Source organism: Bidens hawaiensis, unplaced genomic scaffold (genome assembly GCF_021521415.1).
Source record: "Bidens hawaiensis isolate Kalapana, Puna unplaced genomic scaffold, B.hawaiensis_p1.1 tig00036355_1, whole genome shotgun sequence".
Classification (NCBI taxonomy): Eukaryota; Viridiplantae; Streptophyta; class Magnoliopsida; order Asterales; family Asteraceae; genus Bidens; species Bidens hawaiensis.
In genome coordinates, this window is record NW_027496341.1 from 32,937 (window position 1) to 56,917 (window position 23,981).

Consider the following 23,981-nt stretch of genomic DNA (forward strand, 5'->3'; position numbering starts at 1 on the left):
AAAATAATATTTTGTTATGGACGTTTAAAAAACACAGGAGAAACTTAAAAAAATCAACTACGATAGGCTATACCAGTATTACCCCTCCAAGCCTTTTCACATTTGAAAAGGTGTGATACGGTATTCTCTTCCTTTTTCTCTTCCGACGTACTTAATCTAATGATCCAAAATCCCTTTTACACCTTGTGTGATACGAAGAATTTGTATCCAAACCTTTATAAGCAAGCCTTGGGAGATATCTACGATTTTCATGACACTTGTTTCACTTAATATAACATCGAACAATTCATTATTTGTTCATTAAGTTCAGTCACTTGTTATGTGCGTCAGTGCTTATATGCAATAGCAATATTCTTGTTAGTAGCAGTTCCTCTGGAGTTTTCTTTAAGGTGATTCAACATTACATTCTCAATTTGCCCTAAAAGATTTTGCAACATACTTGCTTAGCTCAGTGTAAGCCACTATTTGCGCTAGCTTCTTCAGACCGACGGATGTCTTGTAACTTTAGGGATCTTATCTCTAGTCCCTCTACGACTACTATGCATACCTATGATCGTCATTCAGCTACGATTATTGTGTCTTCCTTAAGCATTCATATTCAATTCACTATTTTCAAAATCCAAATATTACACTAAAACACATTACATTTTCTCTCTCATTCTCAATTTAATAATGTGTCTTTATACCTTTATCATTACATTTTTCTCTCCCATTCACTCACAACCATTTTCAAAATATATTATTAAATTGAGTGAACTGTGATTTTCGTACATGTGGCTTGTCTCTGTGGTTTTAGTCCAATAGTTTTAAATTTGCGATTTTCGCCCATTTGATTTCATTTCACTTGCAATTAAACCCAACTTCACTAATCCCTTTAAGTTTGGTCGTTAAACCCGTCAGCGTGCCTTTCATGTGAGTGGTAGTTTTGTCCTCTTTTCCCCCCAATACACCCCAACCTCTCACGTGAGGGCTTGCGAATTAGTACTGAAGTTTATTTGGAGAGAAAAAAGACAAAATTGCCCCTCACGTAGTCACGTGAGGGGCACACTGATGAGTTTAATGACCAGACTTAACGGAGTTAATGAATTCAGTTTTAATTGCAAGTGAAATGAATCCACAAGGACGAAAATCGCAAATTTGAAACTATTGGACTAAAACCGCATATTTGAACAAAACAGATGGACGAAAACCGCATTTTACTCTAATAAATTAGTAGGGTGATACAAAAACTTTTCAAATATACATAAAAGTTACAACATTTTCTCTTTATTTCACTCACAACACTCTAAACCACAACATAAATTATAAAAACACTTGTCACATAATTTGATGAATTGATTGAGAATGCTCTTAGACCTAACCAAATCAATTGAAAATTCTAATCAACTTTTGAGCCCAACGTGAGAAAAATATTTGAGCCTTGAGTAGATTTGTTTTTACTATTTTTATTATAATTAGAATTAAACAACTAGATTTTTAACTGGGCTTATTAGGTTACATTTTGGAAAATTTATATAAAAATAAGCTTAAATGAATCGAGGAATTGAGTTTAACATTAATAATACATGTTGATTATGTCATTGATGCATAACCTATGGTTATCTCCTAGTTTAACTACATATACCTATGATCACATTGGTGCAACATATCTAAAGATGAATTATGTATTTAAGTAGCACGCCAAGCATCTTGAGATCGATTTACATTTTATAAACATATGAAATGAAAATTAACTCTACCAATTGAAAACATAAGGGGGGACGGGGCGGTGCGTGATAAGCCATCCATCACGCGCGATGGGTAATTGAACACCGCCGCCGGTCCTTTCTTCAAGCATGATGGGTATGGTTGCGTGATGGCCATCACGCAAGTGATGGGTTTGAGTGATGGAACTCACTCTCTCTATATACATATATATACACCCCAAATACACTTCTCTCACTCACACAAAAACCTATATGTATATATATATGTATGTATATATACCAAAACCTATCACACCACACCACCCCTACCAAATTCCATCAAAATATGATGGATTTGGGGTTGGTGATGTGACATAATTTAATTGGGTGAGGTGTGTGAGATTTCCACCACCCCTCCCCCTAAGTCAAAGAATAGATATATGATTGATTACCTTCTCATGTATGAGTATCAATTGACACAAGTTTGATTATTGGAACAACAAAGCACATTTACATTTTCTAGAACGACTAATTCTCACACAATTAATTCTTCTTTTAAATCTGTATATATATCCACCATGAAACTAGAACCTTTAACCGCTAGGAAAGTGACACGTACTTTGTTTTAACATCTCTAACTTTTGGTTCAATGAATTAAACTCAATTAAATAAGTGTCCCAACACTACAAATATATATATATATATATTAACCAACAAATGTACAATCCAATTTAATTTATAGTACAAGTTATTACTAGAGATTTAATGGTGTTACGTGTATGTCATTTAACTTCTGGACTGTATTTGTCAAGAAATAATATCATTCATACTATTTACGATAAGATTTATAACGATTGTTGCGCCATGTGCATATGTTTTCCTTTGAAGTGTTTATATAAGATAGCCAATAAAGTATAAACTATATAAAAGCTAAAAGATAATAATTAACAAACTAAAATTGGAAAACATGCATTCGAACTTGAAGATTAAAAGGTTTAGAAACTAGTCATGAAAGCTTTTCATTGTTTAACTTTTTTCCCAAATTGTAATGCATATGATGCAAACATGCAATGCATTTCGGTTTAATGGTCTCGCCGCAACGCATTAATTCAAATCCGCTTGAATTGCGAGAAAACATGTAGCAACACGCATATGTGGTTTAATGTTTTTGCGTCTATTTCTTCATTTTGACTTACTTATTCTTTTATGTGATAGTGTTTTACGGTTCAATCTAAATTTTGCAGGTGTTTGGCTTAATTTATTTACGTTCTTTTTTTTTTGTTCATTGCAAAGCACAAGTTTTAAATACATGTTTTTATCACTTAATTATGAATGATTAACTATTTTGGAATCGATTGATACTGTAGGTTGGAACCGGTTTGTAATTTTCTCTGCCAAACCGATTCCATACCGGTTAACAAACCGAAACCGGCAAAACCGGTCAAAATCATAATCGAACCAATCAAAATCCGAACTAAACCCGATCAAAATTGATTCAAGAAACCGGTTTCAACCAAAAAACTGAACATAAACCAGTTTTGACTTTTGTTGACCAAACCGAACCGGTTTCAACCCAAACCAGTTTTTAGTTTTAAACCGGTTTATGCACCTCTAGCGTGTATCATGTACTTCATAATATATGTATGCATGTGACTTGTGATATTGACAAAAATAAAAGTGTTGATTGTTTTCTTAAACTCAGTCCTATATAGTTTAGTTTGGTTGGATTTTGCGGTATGTTTTTGAGATGTGGAAAGTGTTCCCATGCACCCTTAGCATTAAAATGGACCAACATCTATTGGAATTGAAGTGACATACCCATGACCGACTTGACACTTTCCATCACATTCACATGCATTGCTTATAAATTATTAACTATTTTAATAAAAAAAACACAAATATAATAAAAGTTATAGGACAAAAGAATCATATAAAAGCGAAGAGTAAGTGCCAAAACTGTCCTTAAAGTTTAGTCAATTATATGGTTTTCGTCCAAAGAGTTCTGTTTGTGCAACTAGACCTTTCGGGTTTCACAACTAACGCAATTTGTCCAAATTGATAATCTTGTCTTTCAAAGTTTAATGAGGGGCAAAACAGTCTTTTATTTGTATAACTAGACTCTTCGGGTTTCACAATTGTTCATTCCCTACTCAGGTTTTTCCGACAGACCCCCTCTTTTGGTAAGCCACCTTCGAAGAACCATCACCACCTGAAGCCTTTGCTCGCCTCGTCAACTCAAAGCTCCATCCCACCCCCAGAACCCGGCCACCAACTCCATCGTCGTTATTAATTTGTTTGGGGTGAGGCAGATGGTGGCGTAATGGTGACACAACCATGTTAACTTGTAGAATTATAGTTGTGTGTTTATACTAAATGTTGTGCGGTTATGCACGATAGAAGCTTATGTGCATAGATGTATGCAAATTCCCCCGTCCATAGTATCCACACATGTGTGCACATGTCACATCTTATGCTCATGCAAAACTCGCAATGCACGTCGGTCAATGCACTAGGACCGACGTGCGTGCGTGAGAAAGATCTCTACAACTTATTAATTTGCTCAAAATCACAACTTATATCTCTACATTAACATAAATAACAACAAAGACCGACCCACTGCTGACTGTTGTGGTAATAAGGTGTCTCCTCTCTATCCATGATTTGATTTTCATTACTATTTGCTTTGTCTTGACTTGTTCCCACTATTTTCATTATTATAAAACTTATACAATAATAGACCATTGAAAATACCAATAGTTACAAAAATGGTCCGTCAACTTATTATTCTCTTATTAAACCATAACAAAACACATTTAAATCAAACAATCAAATACATTAAACTTTTCATTCCTATTTCACTCTACTGGAACAAAACATCAGTTTTCAACAAGTTTTACTTAAATACTAAAACTTAGATTATATGAGATACCAAAACATAAAAACATTTAATAAATATCCTTTTTACCTTTTTTTTTGTAAACTTTGGTAAGGTGAATGATGCTTACGTGGAAGCATTATCATCCAATGGGAACATTTTCTCCACCATAGCGTTGGACAGAATACGATTAGGATCCAACTCAGCACGCGCTTTGTTAAAAGCGTCTACAGGAAATCGCTCTCTTAATCTCGCTTGGAGTGCTGCCAGCTCATCTTTGTCTTTTGGAACCTGAAAATACAATATTTTTAAATAAAGACACATGGTCATCCTTGAAGCGGGTCGGTTGATAACGGGTCAAAACAGGTTTGGGTCGAAATGGGTTGGCCCAGTTAACATTCTTTTACATCCCTTTTTTAAAAAATTTTTATAAGTGAATAATGTATTAACTATAATTACGATAACTATATTGTAAAAAAAATACTAATCTAACTACCTTTTAGCAAACCGATATAAGAGGTTGTTTAGACGTTTAAATACACTTTGGGCCATGTTTGACCGTTTGGGGTGGTTCAATATAAACGAATGAGCATGAACACATTTATCATTCGCTCATTTATGCTCGTTTACACCCCGGTCTTTCATTTAAATTCGTTTAGGTTCTTTGTTTGCGCTCGTTTATGTTCATTACTTTACGTTTGTTTAGGTTCATACCGTTAATGAACGAACAAGTTCATTTCCTTAACAAACGAACACGAAAACCTCGCTCGTTTAGGCGTTCGTGCTTCATTAAAGTTAAACAACACTAGCATGCTCCATTTGTGTTCGTTCAATTCATTCACAAGTCTGCAAGGCTAAAAAAAGTGTGCGCCCAAGTAGAGGAAACCACAATAATATATAAACAAAATATATTAATACTATTTTGTATTATAGAAGCAACGAATATTAATAATTTAATACTATTTTACAGATATAATAAAAGATCAAATATATTTTTCTTTCAAAAAAATGTCCAAAAATAAAAGCAAAAAATGTCTTTTCATTCAATGTGTTTTTGATCTCACATTGCTTCATGTGAAGAAATTTGCTATTATATATGATCGAATTTTATGCTTGTCTTTCTTACAATAATAAACATGTACTTTATTTTTATCTTAAAAAGATAAATTCAATAAAAGTCAAGAATGTTAATTTACCTCGATTTTAGCCCAATGTTCATAAGAAGAATATTTATCCCAGAAACGCGCTTGCGTAAGATGTCGATAATGGAAGAATTCTTCTGTTATTCGTTTCCTTTGGCGAGCATCGGTTGTAGGAAGATACATAATAATACCAACCTGCCACATAGAAATTAAGTAAATATTAGAATACTGATTTTAGCAAGCAGCCTCATTAAACTAACTTTACTAGATGTATATAATTATGTGGCACTAGTTGAGTAATTGATGCCATGTCAGCAGCCACATACGCAAAAAAATATGCTTATTTGAAAGAAAAAAATATATATGTATGTATATAAATAGAATACTTTACAAGTTTAAAAAAGATATTTTTTTAAAAAATTTGCATTGGAAAATAAGTATTAGATGCCGCATGTCAAAACGACAAATAATATATGCATGAAACCAAAATAACTTACTGGTAACCGAAAAAACCGAACTCAACCAAAACCAAATTTCTAGTTCAGTTTTGGTTTTGCATGAACTTAAACCCGAAAAAACCAACTATTAAAATCACTTACCCATGAAAATATATCATTAGATTCACTCGAAGCAGGACTCATTACACTTTTACTACAAGCAGTCCATCGTTGTTCTACGGGTGCAGGCGCAGGTATTTCTTCCTTCTCGATCAACCCCAAAACATCTTCGATGTAATTAATGTCTTGCATACTAGGTTTCAACAACGTGCCAGCTGGGAAACATGTTTCGGACACCCACTGTTGACCGCCACAGTCAAACCCCAAAATCTCATCACTCCACCCGACTCTATACCCTTCAGATCTTTTCCAAAATTCGGCCTCGGCTTCGTTAATCTTTTTTATGTGATCTTTGTTGAGCGGATCGAGGGCTATTAATTGATCTCGTAGTTCGGTGAATGAAAGATCGCTAATTTTTGGCTCGTCTTCAGCCATTGATGAAGTTATCGGTTGGGCTCTGAATATGAAATAATAATTAGACCGGAAAAATGAGTAAAGGGTGTGCAAAAAATAATAATAATAATAACCCGTTTAAAGAAAATCATAACCCGAATTGACCCATATAACAAAATGGGACAAAACTGCCAACTGGGCAATAAACAAACTTTCACCTGTATTTCTCTTTTGACTCGCGATACAGATCACGAACGGGCTGTAAAGCCTCGTCTACGCTATACTTGGGTTTAAATTTGTTCGCGCCCCACCATTTTGAAACCGGGTTACATGTCACAACTACAACAGTGTCGGTATACGGTATGTAAAGGTATTTTACATGCTTGTTGTCATTTAAAAGCTTTCTGCAACCATAAAAAAATATTATAAGAAAAAAAAAATTAAAATAATAATAATAATTATAATAATAATAATTAATCTAGCAAATTAAACTTAAACTAAACAAACAATACATACTTATGTTTTTTCTTGATTTCTGTCAAATTAGACACAAATGTGTGTTCGACAAGTTCTTGTCTTTCAACACATTGAAGAGTGACTTCAGCAACAACACCAAGCGCACCGAGCCCGCATCGGGCTAAATAAAACAGTTCCGGGTCTTTGTCTTTCGAAATTACTATTGTACCCTTGCCAGGGGTAACTAATTTCATGCTAATAACTTGTTCATCAATTGGAGGTAACTTTGCACCAGTACCATGTGCACCAACCTATAATGATCACATAATTAATTCATCAGTATTATTAATTAATTTGATTTTATTTATTGAATTAAAGGTTTTCATATTCTCAAATGGGCCGAGTTTGGGCCTGTTATGAGAAGTGGCATTGTGATGTGTTTGTGCTTGTGTTTCGGCCGATTGTGGTCCAAACAGATGTTAGGGGGACTAGGGCCGGGTTATCATGCCACTTTGCACAGAGCCCAAAATAGGCATTATTGGGCCAGGCCTATGTGACCCAAAGTCAGGCCCAAAAGTAGTTTCTCTTTCCCTAAGATTAGTTAACCCTTGGAAGAAACGTCACAGGGTGAACTAATTGCCTAAAATTTGTATTCTTCCATTATTCTGAAAGTGACACGAAACACGACATGATAATAGTCGCAGCTTGTGGGTTGGCATATGTAACCCGTTTAAAAAAATAGTTCGTGTTTGGGTTGACCCATTTTAGCAGTTTAGTTAAACAGTTTGACCCGCTAAGCTGGTTAGTTAGGCCAACCCACTAACCCGTTTAACCCATTTTATACATCCCATTAACCCGATTAACACGTTTACAACTTATATTACTTAATTATTACCCACCAACCCGTTTGACCCGCTAAGATAAACAGGTTAAACAAAAAGTTTGGTGTTACACAGTTTAAGTGTGTACAGGGAGGCTAACTATCTAAAATTTGTATTCTCTGATTATTGTTATTAATAAAACTCTAGAGGTGGCAATTTCCAACAACACCTGAACATAACACAAAAATAATCAGGTTTTGAGTTAGCATATCTAACCCGCTTAAAAACGGGTCGTGTTCGAGTGGCCTGTTTAAAAAGCGGGTTTGTTCAAGCTGACCTTTTTAATCGAACAAGTCATGTTTGGTCAACCCGTTTAATCAGTTTAGTTAAGAAAATCCAACCCGCCAGCCTATTTAATTAAACAAGTCAACCAACTAACCGGTTTATGTAAATGAGTTAAATGGGTCAACCCACTAATCCGTTTATGAACCATTAAATTCATTTCCTTTTAACCTCACCAACCCAATTAACACATTAGCAACTAGATTACATTATTACAACCCATCAACCCGCTACACTCGTCTAACAAGTTTATATTATTAACTTAAACAGATCGACCCACTAGCCCGTCTATGACCCGTTTAACCCATCTTTTTAAAACCCCAAACACGTTTAAAACTTGATTACTACCCATCAACCCGTTTAGCTAAATGATTCAAACGGGCCATGTTCAAATTACACTTAAACCGTGTGCACAGGTTAAAGTTGATGTTTTTAACACGAATCAAAATAGGGGTGTTGGCATTCACACCTGAACAATGCCACCAATCTGCTGCTCCCGAATGGACGCGAAATTCTGCAAAGTAATCCCATACTCCTTAACCGCATCGACCAGCTGCTGAACCCGTATCCCCGCTTGCACCGTGACCGTCTTCTTCTCCTTATCCACCTCCACCACCTTATCCAACAATGCCAAATTCACCATCCCACCTCGGGCCAAACCGATCCCATTCGGGGACAACCCGGACCCGACAGGCCGAATCTTCTGCTTCTTCTCATTCGCATTGTCAACAATCTTCTCCAGCTGTTCCAAACTCTCGGGTTGCAAGAAAACCCTGGTTTGCACCTCGTGGGTCCCACTCCAGTTGACCACCGTGTGTAGGTCGTCCGGTAACGGCGCGTACCGGAAAAGTTGTGCTTTTTTGTGTTTTGCGTTTTCCGGCAACGGGAAGGAGTAGTAGGTGGCGGCGGCGCAGCCTAAGAGGAGGGCGGAGTAGCCGAGGTATTTGCGGAGGTGGGGTGACGTGGAGGTGGCGGCGGAGAGTGGTGGTGGTTGTGGTGGTGGTGGGTGTGAGGAGAATTGACGGGTTAGGGTTTTGAGGGTTTGGTGGTGGCGGTTGAGTTTGAGTGATCGGAACATTTGCCGGTGATTGGATTCAGTCACCGGTTTGGTTGGTTGGTTGGTTGGTGTGTAATGTGTATGAGAAGTGACCTCAGTTAAGTGTTAACTATTTTTAAATCTGGTTTTGTTGGATTAATACGAGGGTCGTAAACGAACCGAACCGAACCGAACCGAACCGAATGTTTGGGGAATTAGTTGTGAACTGTTTGATGGAAAGTTTGTTTACGTCTGTTCGATGAACATGGACAAAGACAGTGTTCGTTCAATTGTGTTTGTCATGTTCGGTAATGTGTTAGTGTATGTTCGTCTACGTTCGTTAATGTTTGTTGATTAAAGATTTTTATTACTTTTTAATGACGTTTCTGATTTTAGTATCTAAATTTAAGTAATATTGTTATTAAAATAAAAATATAGGAGTATTATGTGATAATTTATATGAAAAATTAAGGTATGAATATGAATTTTAAAAGAAAAGATCATCAGCACAAACTTGGTAGACGGACCGATTCTTTGACACTGACCATTATTAGTTAGCTAAATCAAACAAAATTTCGTTTGTGATCGTGAACAGTTCACGAACAGGTTCATTATCTTAATGAACGAACACGAACGGTAGATCTCGTTCGGTTAGGTATTTGCTTAACAGACTAACATGAACAAGACATTGTTCGATTCGGTTCAATACGTTTACCGTCATTATTATAAATTATTTAGGAAAAGGGTGTAAAAAGTATTTATGAAATGGGTTAAAACTGTTTTTTTAATAAAAAAAAGTTTTAAGAAGTTTTAACACAATCAAATGTTGGGTTTGGTCTAGCGCAACCTCATTGCATTAAGAAAGAGTTAAAGAAGTTTATCAATTACTGTTGAATTTGTTTCCCATCTTTCCTCGGGTCTTAAAACCGACAAGATAAATGCATTACATTGAAATGGGTCTATAAAATACGTAACGAATACTTCATTACTTTTTCTTTGGACGGCGGATATTATTAAAAGGACTAGCAAGTAACCAGTCACAAACAACACCAAGTTACAACTGATAACGCCATACACCCCAAGTCACCAACTTACATAATAGCATTCAAGGATGCTCCATTACTTGAAAAGGCTTTGTACGTAATTTGGTTATGTATGGGATTCATACAAACCGTGTGCACGAACTACTGTAATGGCTCTGAATGTACATGAGTTTTGTTTTTGTAACAGCTAATTGTTTTTTCCACATATTTCACCCCATGTGTCTCAGATGAGACTATTGATTTTCCAAGGAGACCCGAGTTGACTTAAGCAATACTAAATACTCAACATTAATCTGATTCCTATAGTTACTCTAATTAATGTTAATTTGATTCATATAGTAATGCAATAGTAATTATTCTTAACGTTAATCTGATTCCTATAGTTACTCTAAAATGTTAACCATTTATATTGTTTGTATTTATACTAATATGCAAAATTACTATCGAGCTGGGGGTCTCACCGGAAACAGCCTCTCTATTCCTAAAGATTAGAGGTAATGATGTCTACATCTTACCCTCCTCAGACCCTACCATAGTTTTGCTATTGGTGGGATTTACCGAGTACGATGATGATTATGTATTTGTTCATAACACTATAAAGCTAATGTTTACTTTTCTTACAATTTAGAAAAATGAATTCGAATACTCAAAACTTATGCCATATGCCATGAAAATATATAGAAAAATAAAAAGAAAAATAAAAATTCATTTCAGTCCCAAACTTGTCAGCTATAAATAGAGCCAAAGGCTTGATTGATGGTGCAGGCAATTGCAACCAAAATCTCCATTATAGTTTTACAACTCATTTTTAGTAAATATGTTGACCCTCACACCCTTAAAAAACAGACATGAAGGACCAAACACTATCTACACCGCACCTGCGCTGCTGCTACTGCATCTTCCAGAAACCATAACTTAAAAACAAACAAACAAATCCATCCCAAAAAATCAAAATCACAAGAATCTGTAAACCACCACCTGCCAAAACAAACATTCAACATCTTTCAATATGTAAACAAGTCGTATTCGAGGTTGACATGTTTAACCCATTTAACTTAAAACATCTCATTTAGCCAACTTATCAGATCCAGTCGCCAATCCGTTCAGAAAAATGGTTAAATGTGTCGTGTTGGGGCTACACAAATTTAAGTGTGTTTAGATTAGAGTTAATATTAGCCGTGTGGGGGGTCGGTTTTAGGAAGTAAAACAAAAAAACAAAATTTTGGATTTTGACTTTTCAGTTTTAAGCTTAACTAATTATCATTAATGTTGGCTAAAAAAATATTTGGGTTACACTTTTTATTAAATTCTTGTAAATTACTTGAAAATTCAATTAAAAATGAAAATCTAAAAGTTCGGTTCGCTTTTGCCATTTGGTATTGAAAACTTTTGCTAAAAAAAAAAATTGGCCCAAAATAATGAATTTGGGCCTAAATCCATTTCAACAATATTCCATTTTCAAATGTATTAGATATAAGTTACATCTAGGAAAATAAATAAAAAATGTGTGGATTGACAATTAATATAGGTGTAACAAAAGTTTACATATATGTGTAAATAGTGTAATTTGCATAACTGTAACAAACGTTTATAAACCACGTATATTTATTTAATTTCGTAGATGTAACATATGAAAAGAAAAAAAATATATTGTAACTCACCTCACACTTTTTACTCATAGAAAACCATGAGCATCTCTAACACGGTGCCCCGAATCTGGTCCAAGTTGAAAAGAAAAAAAAAATCGGTATGACACAATGGCATTTGAGTAACTATGGCATTTTAAGAGCCTGTTTTAGTTGGGCAAGTGCAGCAGGATGAATTCTAGCCATTGCAGTATTGAAGGCCTCTCCATGTAGGTTAGCACATGTATGCAAGTTCTCCCTCACCGAGTTCTCCAGTGACAACTGGTTTACTGGGTCCGACATTTTCATCTGCTAACATAATAAATAAATAAATAAAATGTGTATATATGTGGAGATGTTCATACTTCAAATTAATTTATAATTGTTTATTTATTACCTGTCTCCTCCTAAATTCTTTACTTGGAAATTGAGGTCGGCTAGAGCTCATACTATCACTGCTACTATTGTTGTACAAAAAAAAGAATGAGAATTTAATTAATAATAATAATAAGCTATGAAAGCAAGTACTTATTCATAGAACGATTCTAACCTAGATTCGTCTTCTGTCGCGTCTTCACTTCCACCCAATATTACACTTGTACATACACTGATAATTACCAACGACCAATTTCATGAACAAAGATGACTCACATGATGACTCTGTTAGCGAACCAACGTTCAGCGAACCGTTCGGTGCGAAGTTCGTTTAATAAACGAACAGACATGGACAGTACTTTTTGTTCGTTTAGTTAAACGAATATGAGCATGTCTTGTTTGTTCGTTTATGAACCTTCGCTTACGCTGTTCATTTATGCTCGTTTATGTTCGTTAGTCTAGTTTTATGAAATTATATATCACACCTTACAGTTTAGTCTAGCTCAACAGATTGATGTTCACGTTTACTTTAAATTGGTGTTCGCTTGTTTATGTTCATCCATCTATGTTCAATCATGTTCATTCGTTTTGTTTGCGTTCATTTACACTATTAACAAACATATATGAACGAACACGAACACACTCGTTTTATTAATGAAGGAACACAAACAAGAAAGCTTCGTGCGTTTATTCATCGTGTCAGATCGTTTGCTCGGCTTAAGTTAAACGAACTAACACATACATGCCTCGTCCGTGTTCATTCGGTTCGTTTACAAGCCTATTAGTGAAATCAACCATCAGTTAACATACCTCAGTATTTGATCCAACTTATCAAGCACTTGAGGCAACCTTAATGTCAGAATTATAGATAATGCAAATCCAAACGTTTTCTTCTGAACATAGTTTACATTGTCAGCCTGTACAAACACAGTGCAAATCATTATAGAAAATACATTTATTTGGTAATACATTATACACTAAGGTCAGCAGAACATGGTCGACGGGTAGGCCTGGCCTATAACGAACCAAACGTTCAATAAGCTGTTCGTGAACCGTTTGACAAGAAGTTCGTTTATGTTTGTACATGAACACTAGTTTTTGTTCAATTAAATGAGCCAAGACACAAACACATGCTCCATTACTCCGTTCATTTACATTTGTGAATGTTCGTTAATTTACATTCGTTAATTGACGTCCGTTCATAACCGTTTATTTATGTTTGTTTCTTTACGTTCGTTTAAATATTCATTCAAACTTATTTATTACCAATACTAATTTATAATCAACTTGAATTTCATATTTAAAAACCTTTAGCAGACATTTTGTTTACTTTTGAAATATCGAAAGTAATTATTTTAGACTTTAATTTGAGTATACGTTTCTTTTGAAAATTATGTTCGTTAGTGTTTGATTATGCTCGTTTGTGTTCGTTAAGAAATTTAACGGACGAACATAAACGAAAACAAACACGCTCATTTTCTAAAGGAATCTTTTCCTGTTGATTCCTTTTTTTAATTAAAGTTAAAAAAAACAAACGCGAACAAGCACCATCATGCTCATCCGGTTAGTTTAGACGCCTATCAATGGAACAAAGAACTTTTAGCAGAGCTTATGTTCTTTTTATGTAATTTGAAATAAAAATTCAATATATTTATCTAAACTCGTCAAATCTACTAACCTTGTCAAGCCATACATCAACGAGACAAAGAAGTATGTTCTCGCCAACAGAAAAACCGGCATTTTGAAGGAGCATTGACAGTGATTGTTCGGATGCCAGCTGTGCTAAGAAATTGGTGTTGGTTACTAAGATTCTTGCTAAAATGGCGGCTGCAGATGCCTTTACAGATGTACTGGAAGGAACACCATCGTCTCCAGTTAAGCATATGACCATCAATTTCTAGCAAATAATTGAAACACATAAAACATCATTAAAAATTTCAACTGTAAATACGTTACATGAGATAATGCATATGAAAAAATACATACAGTAGAAGTATGCACATGTCACCCGTCAGTTTTGTGCTCAAAGCGAACCAAAAATCAAAATTGCAGTTATTGGGTTTTTAAAACTGCTTGGATTCAGTTTTTGGTTTTCATAATGGGTTAGGTTTGGTTCGGTTTTGGTTTTATCATAAGAGCTTGAAATTTGTGGACCTAAAAAATGGTCCACAATAATAAATTTGGGCTTGAAACTTTGGACCTAAACTTTTTATTACTTTTTGTTAATTAATTATTACATATTTGGACCTAAAAGTTTTGTGCTACACCATTTATTTATTTTGTATAAATTACTTAAAATTAGGGTTTTCAATCTTTTTTAGTATTAAGTGTCTAAGGTCAACCTAGGGGAGTACAAAAAGTTAGCCAACTCTGACCACCCATTTTGACACCTCAGAAAACACATAAGATACCTGCAGGGTGCTGCTAATTAACTGTGGCCCATCAGAAGGAGAACACTATCAACAGAAAGCAAAAATTAGTAAGGTTATCAAGCAGTTATATCTAAGGTAATAGTGTTTAAAATACCTGAATCAGAACATCAATGACAGGAAGAATTGAAAGTAACCCTCTATCATTCACATTTCCCACAACAACATCAAAGACTTTAGCAACATTTGAAGCATGCAAACTTAGAAACTCGGTTCCTCCTAGAATTATATAACCTTCAATGATAGATGCAGCAACCTATTTTAATTCAAATGAAACCAAAATTATGCCATTATTAATTGGATGGTCCATAAAATAAAACCATATATAGAATAAGCTGTTGCAATTAACCTAACCTTTAAGTGCTCAAAATTTCTTTCTAGTATATCCACTAGACTTGCAAAGAATCCCAACAGTTGTGGGACCATTGAAGGAGCATTGGAAATTGTAGCTTCCCATAGCTGCACAGGTTAATGTAAATAAACAGAAAGTTTCTTATTATTAAAGATAACTTGTTCGAGTTGAAATGGGTATTTCAGTAGGTGTGCATGAAACCGAAAAGTCCGAAACCAACCCTACTTTCAGTGCATTGGGTTGAGTTGATCTCCAAACCCGTAAGATATTTTTCTAAATTCTACCTTTTCTACAAATCATAATTGAGCTAGTTGATTACAAAAACAATATCAACAAAATGACAAACGAAGTCTTTATAATACGATATAGGATATTCTATGCATTTAAAAATTAGACAATACGAGACTTTCAGGTTCCAACATGTTTGACCCGGTACCCTATTTTATTTTTAATCTCAAGTAAAAAGAACATTAAAGTACCTGCATACTGTCCTCAAGGAGTTCATCGGGGCTATTAACGTCAAGACCGCTCACTAAAATAGGCAAAAGTACAGTATAACACATAGGTGACTTGTAACCAAGAGCAACTACAAAGTTCTTGAGGGCAGTTAAAAGCTGAATCTGCAACAGGCTTTCACCAGAAGATTCCTCCCACGACTTGAAGAACAATAATTTCAAATTAGATAATAACAATATGATAGATCAAACAGCACAAATTTAGTGGTTGGATTAAAGTATACCTTTTGGAAAAACTGAACCAGTTCATTAGCGTAAGGAATTATGTCACCAACATAGGCAATCAATACAGAGATTGTGTTTATAACTTGAACTTTAGAATCAAATTCTTGAACATCCTCAACTAGTTTGAAAGACAGTTTCCAACAAACTGGGAGAAGATCAGAGAATTCTTGCTGTGAAAAGGATGCATCTTCAATGTGGAAATACAATGAACGAGAAGCTGCCAGCTAAAAATAATAAAGAAAATGGTACTTCAGAGGATAAGAAGTTAGAAATGGAATTAAAGATAAGATAGTGTGACCTTTAACCACCATACCCTGACACACAAGTCTCTGTCCTGCAACAACGTAATCAGAGCACAGTAGACGGGTCGTTTTGTGTCATCTTTAATCTGCAGAGCATTATATAAGTAAAACAACTGCCAAATAACTGGACACTCAAAATAGACCTGTAAACAAGGCAAACAGAGCATGTTCATGTCTCGTTTAAATGAACATGTTCAAATTTGTTTATGTCCATTCGTTAACAGTATCTCACAAGCCAACTAAAAGTAAATGTGAAAGACAATAAGTTAAGCCTAAAGGGTTATTAAAACTAGACTAAATTGTTAAGGACCTAAAATTTAAAATGATTATATTAATGAATGTAAACAAACAAACTTAATTAAGCAAAAACTAGAAAATAATAACGAAAATAAACAAACGTTCACGAACATAGACAAGCAAACGAGACATATGTACATGTTCATTTGTTTAACTAAATGAACAAATAAAATTTGTTCATGTTCATTCATTTACAAGCCTAAATATAGCCACATTCAAATTACACAAGAAAGAGAAGATGCCAAAAACATGAAAATCACATGCATTAACAGAAAAGAGAAAGAAATCAAGAACTTCATGTTACCTCAGAAACCCACTGACCAAGAATAAGTGCGACTTTCCTACGTATGATCCGCATGTTGGGATGATCATTTGTGAGTTCTAACGATAAAGCATTGTTAAACCTGTAAAAAGTCCAAACAAAAGAAACTACCATTTCATATAAAATGAACTCAGAAAACAAAAATTTACATGTCACAGAAATTATGAATAAACTAATAAGTTCCTCCCGCACAATGCCGCGGGGAAAACGATGTGGCGGAAATTCTATACATGTATGTGTATTTACAATCTGACCTATCAAAGCACGTGCAAAAGTAGTTTACAATACCAAAAAATACTTTATTTTTAATACAACTCCTTTTTCAATAAAATTTATGCTGAAATGTTTTGAATTAAAAATTAAACATAGCTGTGTATTTAGAATTTTTTTTTTAAATTGATGAAGAAAAGTTATTAGAGAAAATTAAATTAACCGATACATAAATACGTTAAAGGCGTGTATTATTTATAGTATGCACAGGTACTATTTATGGAAACATAATTATATTATATATAATTATAATAGTAATGAAGGCACACCAATCCTTGAAGCTGAGATAATTTGATAGCTCATAATATATGTATGCAGCTGCACCATAAGCAGCATCTTTTAGAAGCATCCCAGAAGTAATATCAGTTACTGAAGGTGGACAACCATTCATTGCCTCTTGAAGAATAGACACAACAACAGGACCTAACAGCTGCAAGTACAATATGAAATCAAACATCTTATAAAGAGTAAGTTATAATAAATGATAAAAATGTTTTTCAAGTGACACTTACTTGACTGTGATTGTGAAATAAGACAATATATAATGCTTCAGCACACGGCCTCAGTTTCTCTGACCAAAGAACCGCATCCTGCTCATGGTGAAAAGACTCAGGGTTCTGATACCACTCCTCCAAATCACTTGCTGTTAACACAAAGTACCTGATGTAGAAGAATTTAACAATATTAGCTTGAATAATTAGAAATAATCCTAATGATAGCACAAGTTGTTTAAACAGAAATGCAAAACACAAATTGATTTAACAGTGATCGACTCTTTCGTATTATATAAACCAAAAATTAAAGTACATAAACAAAGATATCTTGACCCATATAACTGACCAAACTTAAAAAATAAGAAACATAAAGCAACTCAAATACGAAACATTGTAAAGACTCAATATCTTGATCCTAAAATACGACTCCTAATATTAAACTACAGAAAAAACCAACCATGATTATTGAAAAAACATTGATTAGTCTAACACGTAATATTTGTTCTCTACCATAGAAAAAAGCAACTGAACTGCCCTAAAGTCCGCTCAATAATGAAGGTGGCAAGTTGGTTACATGTTCTGGTGAAAACAAGTCGGTCAAATTGACCTAATACATGTGTATTGACTATTTCATAAACTTTTTAAGTAATAATAACGGAGCTAAATATGGTAACAAAACAATACTACTGGTACTTTTATTACTAACGATCTTAATTTTTAAATAGGGCGATTTACGAGGTTGCGTGCATCAAAAATACACTTAATGTAGCATTCAACCATGTTTGGTCCACTTGATAAATTACCTTTTTTAAAGACTCGTATAATATTTTAAAAAAAAACAGATCGACCCATATGAGTATTGACTATTTCATAAACTTTTTAAGTAATAATAACGGAGCTAAATATGGTAACAAAACAATACTACTGGTACTTTTATTACTAACGATCTTAATTTTTAAATAGGGCGATTTACGAGGTTGCGTGCATCAAAAATACACTTAATGTAGCATTCAACCATGTTTGGTCCACTTGATAAATTACCTTTTTTAAAGACTCGTGTAATATTTAAAAAAAAACAGATCGACCCATATGAGCAAGAATATTCGCATACCTCCTTATCAAAACATTACACAAAAGTATGACTCTATCATTGGGCAAAAGAGATGTGAGTGCGCCTGCTACAGCATCAGAAATATTCTTCTTTCTTTGTTCAAGGGTGAGATGATTCTCATCCACCACACGTCCAGTCATCATTGGCTTATATTCCTTGCATTCCAGAACAATTTTAGCCATAGAGATACACTGAATGAGAAACTTGTCAAATGACAATATCTCTGGTTCAGGATCTATGATCTTATTCAAACAAAAGTCCATCACTAGTGGAAGAACACTCTGATCCCCAAATGAATAAGGATGTCTTGTCTGAATTGCCACTAAGATTTTCATCACCTTTGTGCATGCCCTCCATATAAATTCAAAAAGCTTCGGATAGCGTTCCCGAAAAGATGAATCTGCAATTCAAAATATTATATGTCTGAATTTTCTTTTTATAGATTAAAATTAACTTCTAAAAGCTAATTCCGAATGAGGATCCTCACAGTATGAAAGGAGGGACTGAATTGCTTTCAACATCAAAGGACAGACCTCCTTAACGGGTCGAACCTCCTACAAAAGAATAATAAGTATAACATAAGTTATTGCTACTAACAAATAGTGACAAAACAAATGCACCTGTAAAGATTTTTCATCACTGGGAAACCCTGAAACGATTAACTGGCGTATTATCTTTGAGCAAAGAAACCATCTTTCACATGTCAAATAAAGATCATCATGAGAAGCATTTGAGTTTGTAATTTGAGAAAGTGAAGAGAAGCCATTTAGTATAGTCTGCATATCACTCTGCCAGAGATGCCAGCTGTAGTCAAAAAACTGGGATGATATCTGCCAAAAACATTAATGGGTTACACTTCTTTTACAAGATAGTGCTGGACAAACAAACAAAATGTAAAAAGAACATATATCCACCTCAGCAAAGTTTCTTTGGTCCGAAGCAAGGCGTTTGGTAGACAACTCCTTCAATGTCCGAAAGAGAATCATAAAGATCCTGTGTGAAGTTAAAACATCGGCTGATTGAAGTTGTTGGGCTAAAACATTAAACAGCTCAGGCCTGATTAAGAAAAACATGATACATAAAACTTTAGCTTGATAATAAGTTCTCATGCTATATGTCACCAACTGAAATTCTGACAATTGCAATAACTCATGCTATGAAAAAAGATCATATGCAAAAACATGTGAGAAATGATTTATACAAGACTTTATATAGAAGTTTATAGTGTTGGAAGCTTACCATTCTTTAGGGTAATCAATGCGAGCTATTTTAGAGATTAGAACAGCCAATGTCAAAGAAATCTGTGATTGGGACAGTAAATGCATTAAATGAATCATAACTTTTAAGTCAAAATCAAATAAAGGCGAAACAAAATTATTAAAACTATAGACGGCAATAAGTTTTAGATTTGAGAACATAATTAAACTACATAAATTGGCAAAATAGCTAGCAAATTGATCCGTTTGACAAGATAATGTGGGTCCCACCTGATAGTTCTCTTCTCTCAAGTGAGAGAACAACTTTTGCCTCAAATGTGACTTCTCCTCAGTAGAGATACCCCTGCAGCAGTTTTGTTCAATATACAGATTTAATAGTAATTTTAAAAGACAAAAACAAAAAAAAACAAGTTAACTTAGTGTATTAATACTGCAACTTGATTTATTAAGAGAATAACAGTGTGTATACATAAGTGACAATTAGCACCTGATCATTTAGACAGATTGAGAGAACAATGAAGAACTAAGAAGCATACACAGTTCGATCAAATAAAGAAACTGTAACTAATTTTAGGTCACATAAACACATAAGAATATATTGATGCTACATTCTGCCGATATAGTAACTTCTCAAAACGGCTAATTTAAGTTCCTTAATAAAATTACTCAAAAAAGGTTAGAAAGGTTCCCTCCAAGTTGAGAGAAGTGGGTGATGATCCAAGTAGTAAAAGTCAGTTGCATCTACTTAATATATTGAAATGTATAATAGTTGCTAACAGAAGCAGTAAGAGATGCCCAATAAGCAACCTAACTAACAGAAGTTAGATTTTTGTGAAACGCTACACAATATTCGCCAAAAGTGATAAGCAATAACGCACAAAAGAAAAGGCGAACAAAAAAGAATTTCCTATTTCGAGTTAGGTTTATATTTAGGTGACGTAAATCAATCAAAAAGACTATGTTAGAAAAAGAAATAGGATAAAATTCCTGATTGTTTATATCCTTGTTTGTTAGGAGTTGATTCAGATCAAGAGTCTTCTATATTTCTCATCCTATGAGTTCGCTTATTATGGCCGATGCAATCATTGCAATGCGAGACTAGGCATTAATTACAGATTCTTATCTAAATTTGTGGTCTTTATTTATTAACTTTGCTTAATCCGCCCTTCATCACACCGGCACGCCTATAAACTGAGCTTTGCTTATTTGCTTGATTACTCATTGCAGTTTGTTTTTATCTACTTCCTTTTTATGCTAAGAAAGATCTCATAATCGATCTAAAGAATCAAACATATATCACGCAACTTAAGCTCCATAAAAACGAACATTAACAAAGAACCGTGACCGTGTGCACAACAACACACACGTAGTCCATAATCACATTTCCTAAAACTACGATGGGACTTTAAAACCAAACATGTAATGTTTAGCATCCATATATCTTCCACCATTGCACGATAAGGATTGATCTCCCAAATAACAAATATGAATATATAAGCATTGCTTTAGATAGATATAGACGACTTACGACGAGTCACGCTTGTTCCTCCAGTACCGACTGATACTGTTCTTGAAATACACTGATGCCATTAGACGAACATCTGCTTGAGATACCAAGTCCTTTGCAGTTATCACTTCCTGCACCATAGAAAACAGGCCATATTTGAGCAATTGATAGTGTCCATCATCATTTCCCATCTTACATTTGTTAAGAAATATTGATTAATGCATACAATATTTTTCAACATTTCGGCTGAACAATGACTTACAACAAACCCTAAACCTTAAGTGAATCCAATCCATACCAATTAAACTTGCACAATGTACACAATCAATGACATCTGAAACCCTAGAAACACATCATATGAATCCAATTGCTAATCCACACTACAAATCATGTCAAAATCTCAACGACACCTACTCTTGAACCAAAACAACAAACATATCACAATGCCAATTAAACTTGGGCAATGTACACAATCAATGACATCTGAAACCCTAGAAACACATCATATGAATCCAATTGCTAATCCACACCACAAATCATGTCAAAATCTCAACTACACCTACTCTTGAACCAAAACAACAAACATATCATAATGCTAATCGCACTTGCACAATGTACACAACCAACGACATCTGAAACCCTAGAGGCTAGAAACACATCAAATGAATCCAATTCCTAAAACCACACCACAAATCATCTCAAAACCTCACCTACATTTGAAAACCAAACTCACACAATCCGAAACCCTAGCAACACACATAATCCAATCAAACTTACACAATGTACACAATCTGAAACCCTAGCAACACATCAAACGAATCCAATTGCTACACCTACCTTTGAAAATCAAACTTACAGAGTCTGAAACCCTAGCAACACACGTAATCCAATCAAACTTACACAATCACAAACCCTAGAAACACATCAAACAAATCCAATTGCTACACCTACATTTGAAAATCAAACTTACACAATCTGAAACCCTAGCAACACATGCTAATTAATCAAACTAACACAATGTACACAATCACAAACCCTAGAAACACACCAAACCAATCCAATTGCTAATCCACACCACAAATCATACCAAACACAACACGTAATCTCAAATTCAGCAGCAGCATACCATTAAACACGAGCAAAAGCCAGGCAAACTCTCGGACTGAGCTAGCGTCGATTCAGCAGGCTTCCGTACGGAATCATCGCGGCTGAGTGAATTCGACAGCAGCGAGTACATCGCCGGTAAGTCGGAGACTGACAGTGCAACGGCCATCAGATACTTCTATAAAAATGAAATTGAAATGAATCGAAGATCAAATGACATGAATGAATGAATTAATGATTGATTATTACTTACTTACCTCCAGGGTTTATGCTGGATGTGAAGAAAATTGAATAATAATAATTTGGAGGAGTCAAATTAGTATTAATAGTTGTTTGCTGATATATTTTTGGGGGTTGATGATATCTTTGTGATTAATGCTCCTTATTAATTATGTCAATACTCTTTTAATTTGTAATTTGTAATCAGGGGGTAGGAACACAAAGATTTTGTTTACTTTCGGGTGTGTATGGTTCGATTCAGTTTGGTTTGGTCATTCTTCTCAACAAAATTAACCAACTAATTTGGTTTATTCAATTAATTTTTGTTTTTAATTCGGTTAATTTTGATTCAGTTCGGTTATTGATCACCCATATTTTATAATAAAGAAATGATATTTTGAGGACTACATATAAAGAAAGCATGAGTAGGGGTGCAAACGAGCCGAGCCGAGCTCGAGCTCGAGCTCGACTAGGCTCGAGCTCGGCTCGTTTAACTTACACAGAGCTCTATTTTCAAAGCTCGAGCTCGGCTCGTGAATGGATTTTGAAGCTCGAGCTCGGCTCGGGCTCGGCTCGTTTATTATTTATCAATTATTTTTTTATATAATTATAATTATTTTATATATTTTTATATTATAATTTTATTTATAAAAGAATATATATTATTTAGTTATTTTTTATTTATTTTTTCATTACATTATATTTATTAATTAATAATTATTAAATATGTATTTTAAAAAAATTATATAAATGGCAGGCTCGTTTAGGCTCGCGAGCCGGCTCGAGCTCGATAGGTAAAGCTCGGGCTCGGGCTCGTTTATTAAACGAGCTTATTTTTAGGCTCGAGCTCGGGCTCGGGCTCAATAAAGCTCGGCTCGATCGAGCTTTTTAACGAGCCGATCTCGAGTAGCTCGCGAGCAGCTCGGCTCATTTGCACCCCTAAGCATGAGTGTAAGGATCAACCGGGTTATATTTCATAATTACTATAAGTGAATGATCAATCTCCATTTTTTAATATCTTGAGACTGTTAGGTTATTTGAAAGGGTTAATGTGACATTTGTCAATTTTGGGTCCGATTCGTTTTCGTTATTATATTCGTTTTCTTATAAACCGTCCCGTTTTGTAAACCGAAACCCTCGAGATAATCAAAATGATGGATTTTATGTTCCAATGTTGTTTTACACTGTTGGGTCTTGAAAACATCCTTTTCAGGCATTAAAACACGTTAAAATCACTTAAAACAAACTTCGAGGGGACAAATTGTCA

The 23,981-nt window shown here is 34.5% G+C and overlaps 2 protein-coding genes across 4 annotated transcripts; both read right to left on the reverse strand.

Moving 5' to 3' along the window:
* Positions 1–4,464: 4,464 nt before the first annotated feature.
* LOC143588395 (L-galactono-1,4-lactone dehydrogenase, mitochondrial-like) lies at positions 4,465–9,401 on the reverse strand. Its single transcript, XM_077069409.1, has 6 exons — positions 8,741–9,401; positions 7,169–7,419; positions 6,871–7,056; positions 6,302–6,716; positions 5,757–5,897; positions 4,465–4,851 (listed from the first exon to the last, which is right to left on the reverse strand). Exons 1-6 carry the CDS (start codon positions 9,347–9,349, stop codon positions 4,687–4,689), a joined length of 1,767 nt encoding a protein of 588 aa, XP_076925524.1. The 5' UTR covers positions 9,350–9,401; the 3' UTR covers positions 4,465–4,686.
* A 1,635-nt stretch (positions 9,402–11,036) lies between these two features.
* On the reverse strand, positions 11,037–22,806 carry LOC143588396 (uncharacterized). 3 transcript variants are annotated; one of them, XM_077069410.1, is made up of 24 exons: positions 22,753–22,806; positions 22,518–22,673; positions 21,413–21,522; positions 20,155–20,227; positions 19,907–19,968; positions 19,582–19,723; positions 19,288–19,497; positions 19,155–19,221; positions 18,668–19,067; positions 17,575–17,722; positions 17,332–17,492; positions 16,775–16,874; positions 16,185–16,259; positions 15,871–16,095; positions 15,611–15,787; positions 15,134–15,238; positions 14,877–15,035; positions 14,762–14,806; positions 14,029–14,247; positions 13,161–13,267; positions 12,526–12,582; positions 12,373–12,436; positions 12,012–12,287; positions 11,037–11,328 (listed from the first exon to the last, which is right to left on the reverse strand). In XM_077069410.1, the coding sequence occupies exons 2-23, from the start codon at positions 22,662–22,664 to the stop codon at positions 12,123–12,125; spliced, it is 3,018 nt and encodes a 1,005-aa protein (XP_076925525.1). In that variant the 5' UTR covers positions 22,665–22,673; positions 22,753–22,806; the 3' UTR covers positions 11,037–11,328; positions 12,012–12,122. The 3 variants fall into 3 exon arrangements, with proteins under 3 accessions (XP_076925525.1, XP_076925527.1, XP_076925526.1); XM_077069412.1 differs by having other exon boundaries at positions 12,012–12,284; positions 22,753–22,801; XM_077069411.1 differs by lacking the exon at positions 11,037–11,328 and having other exon boundaries at positions 11,874–12,287.
* Between the last annotated feature and the right edge of the window lie 1,175 nt (positions 22,807–23,981).

Bases quoted from the DNA above. Each gene is read 5' to 3' on its own strand.
- LOC143588395 (XM_077069409.1), bottom strand. From the start codon at position 9,349: ATGTTCCGATCACTCAAACTCAACCGCCACCACCAAACCCTCAAAACC. The intron at 7,057-7,168 runs GTATGTATTGTT...TTATGGTTGCAG, and splicing joins GAAATCAAGAAAAAACATAA to AAAGCTTTTAAATGACAACA. The intron at 4,852-5,756 runs GTAAATTAACAT...TTGTATTTTCAG, and splicing joins AACATTGGGCTAAAATCGAG to GTTCCAAAAGACAAAGATGA.
- LOC143588396 (XM_077069410.1), bottom strand. From the start codon at position 22,664: ATGGCCGTTGCACTGTCAGTCTCCGACTTACCGGCGATGTACTCGCTG. The intron at 19,222-19,287 runs GTGCATTTGTTT...ATTCTTTTGTAG, and splicing joins GTGATGAAAAATCTTTACAG to GAGGTTCGACCCGTTAAGGA. The intron at 12,583-13,160 runs GTATGTTAACTG...GGTAATTATCAG, and splicing joins AAGTTGGATCAAATACTGAG to TGTATGTACAAGTGTAATAT.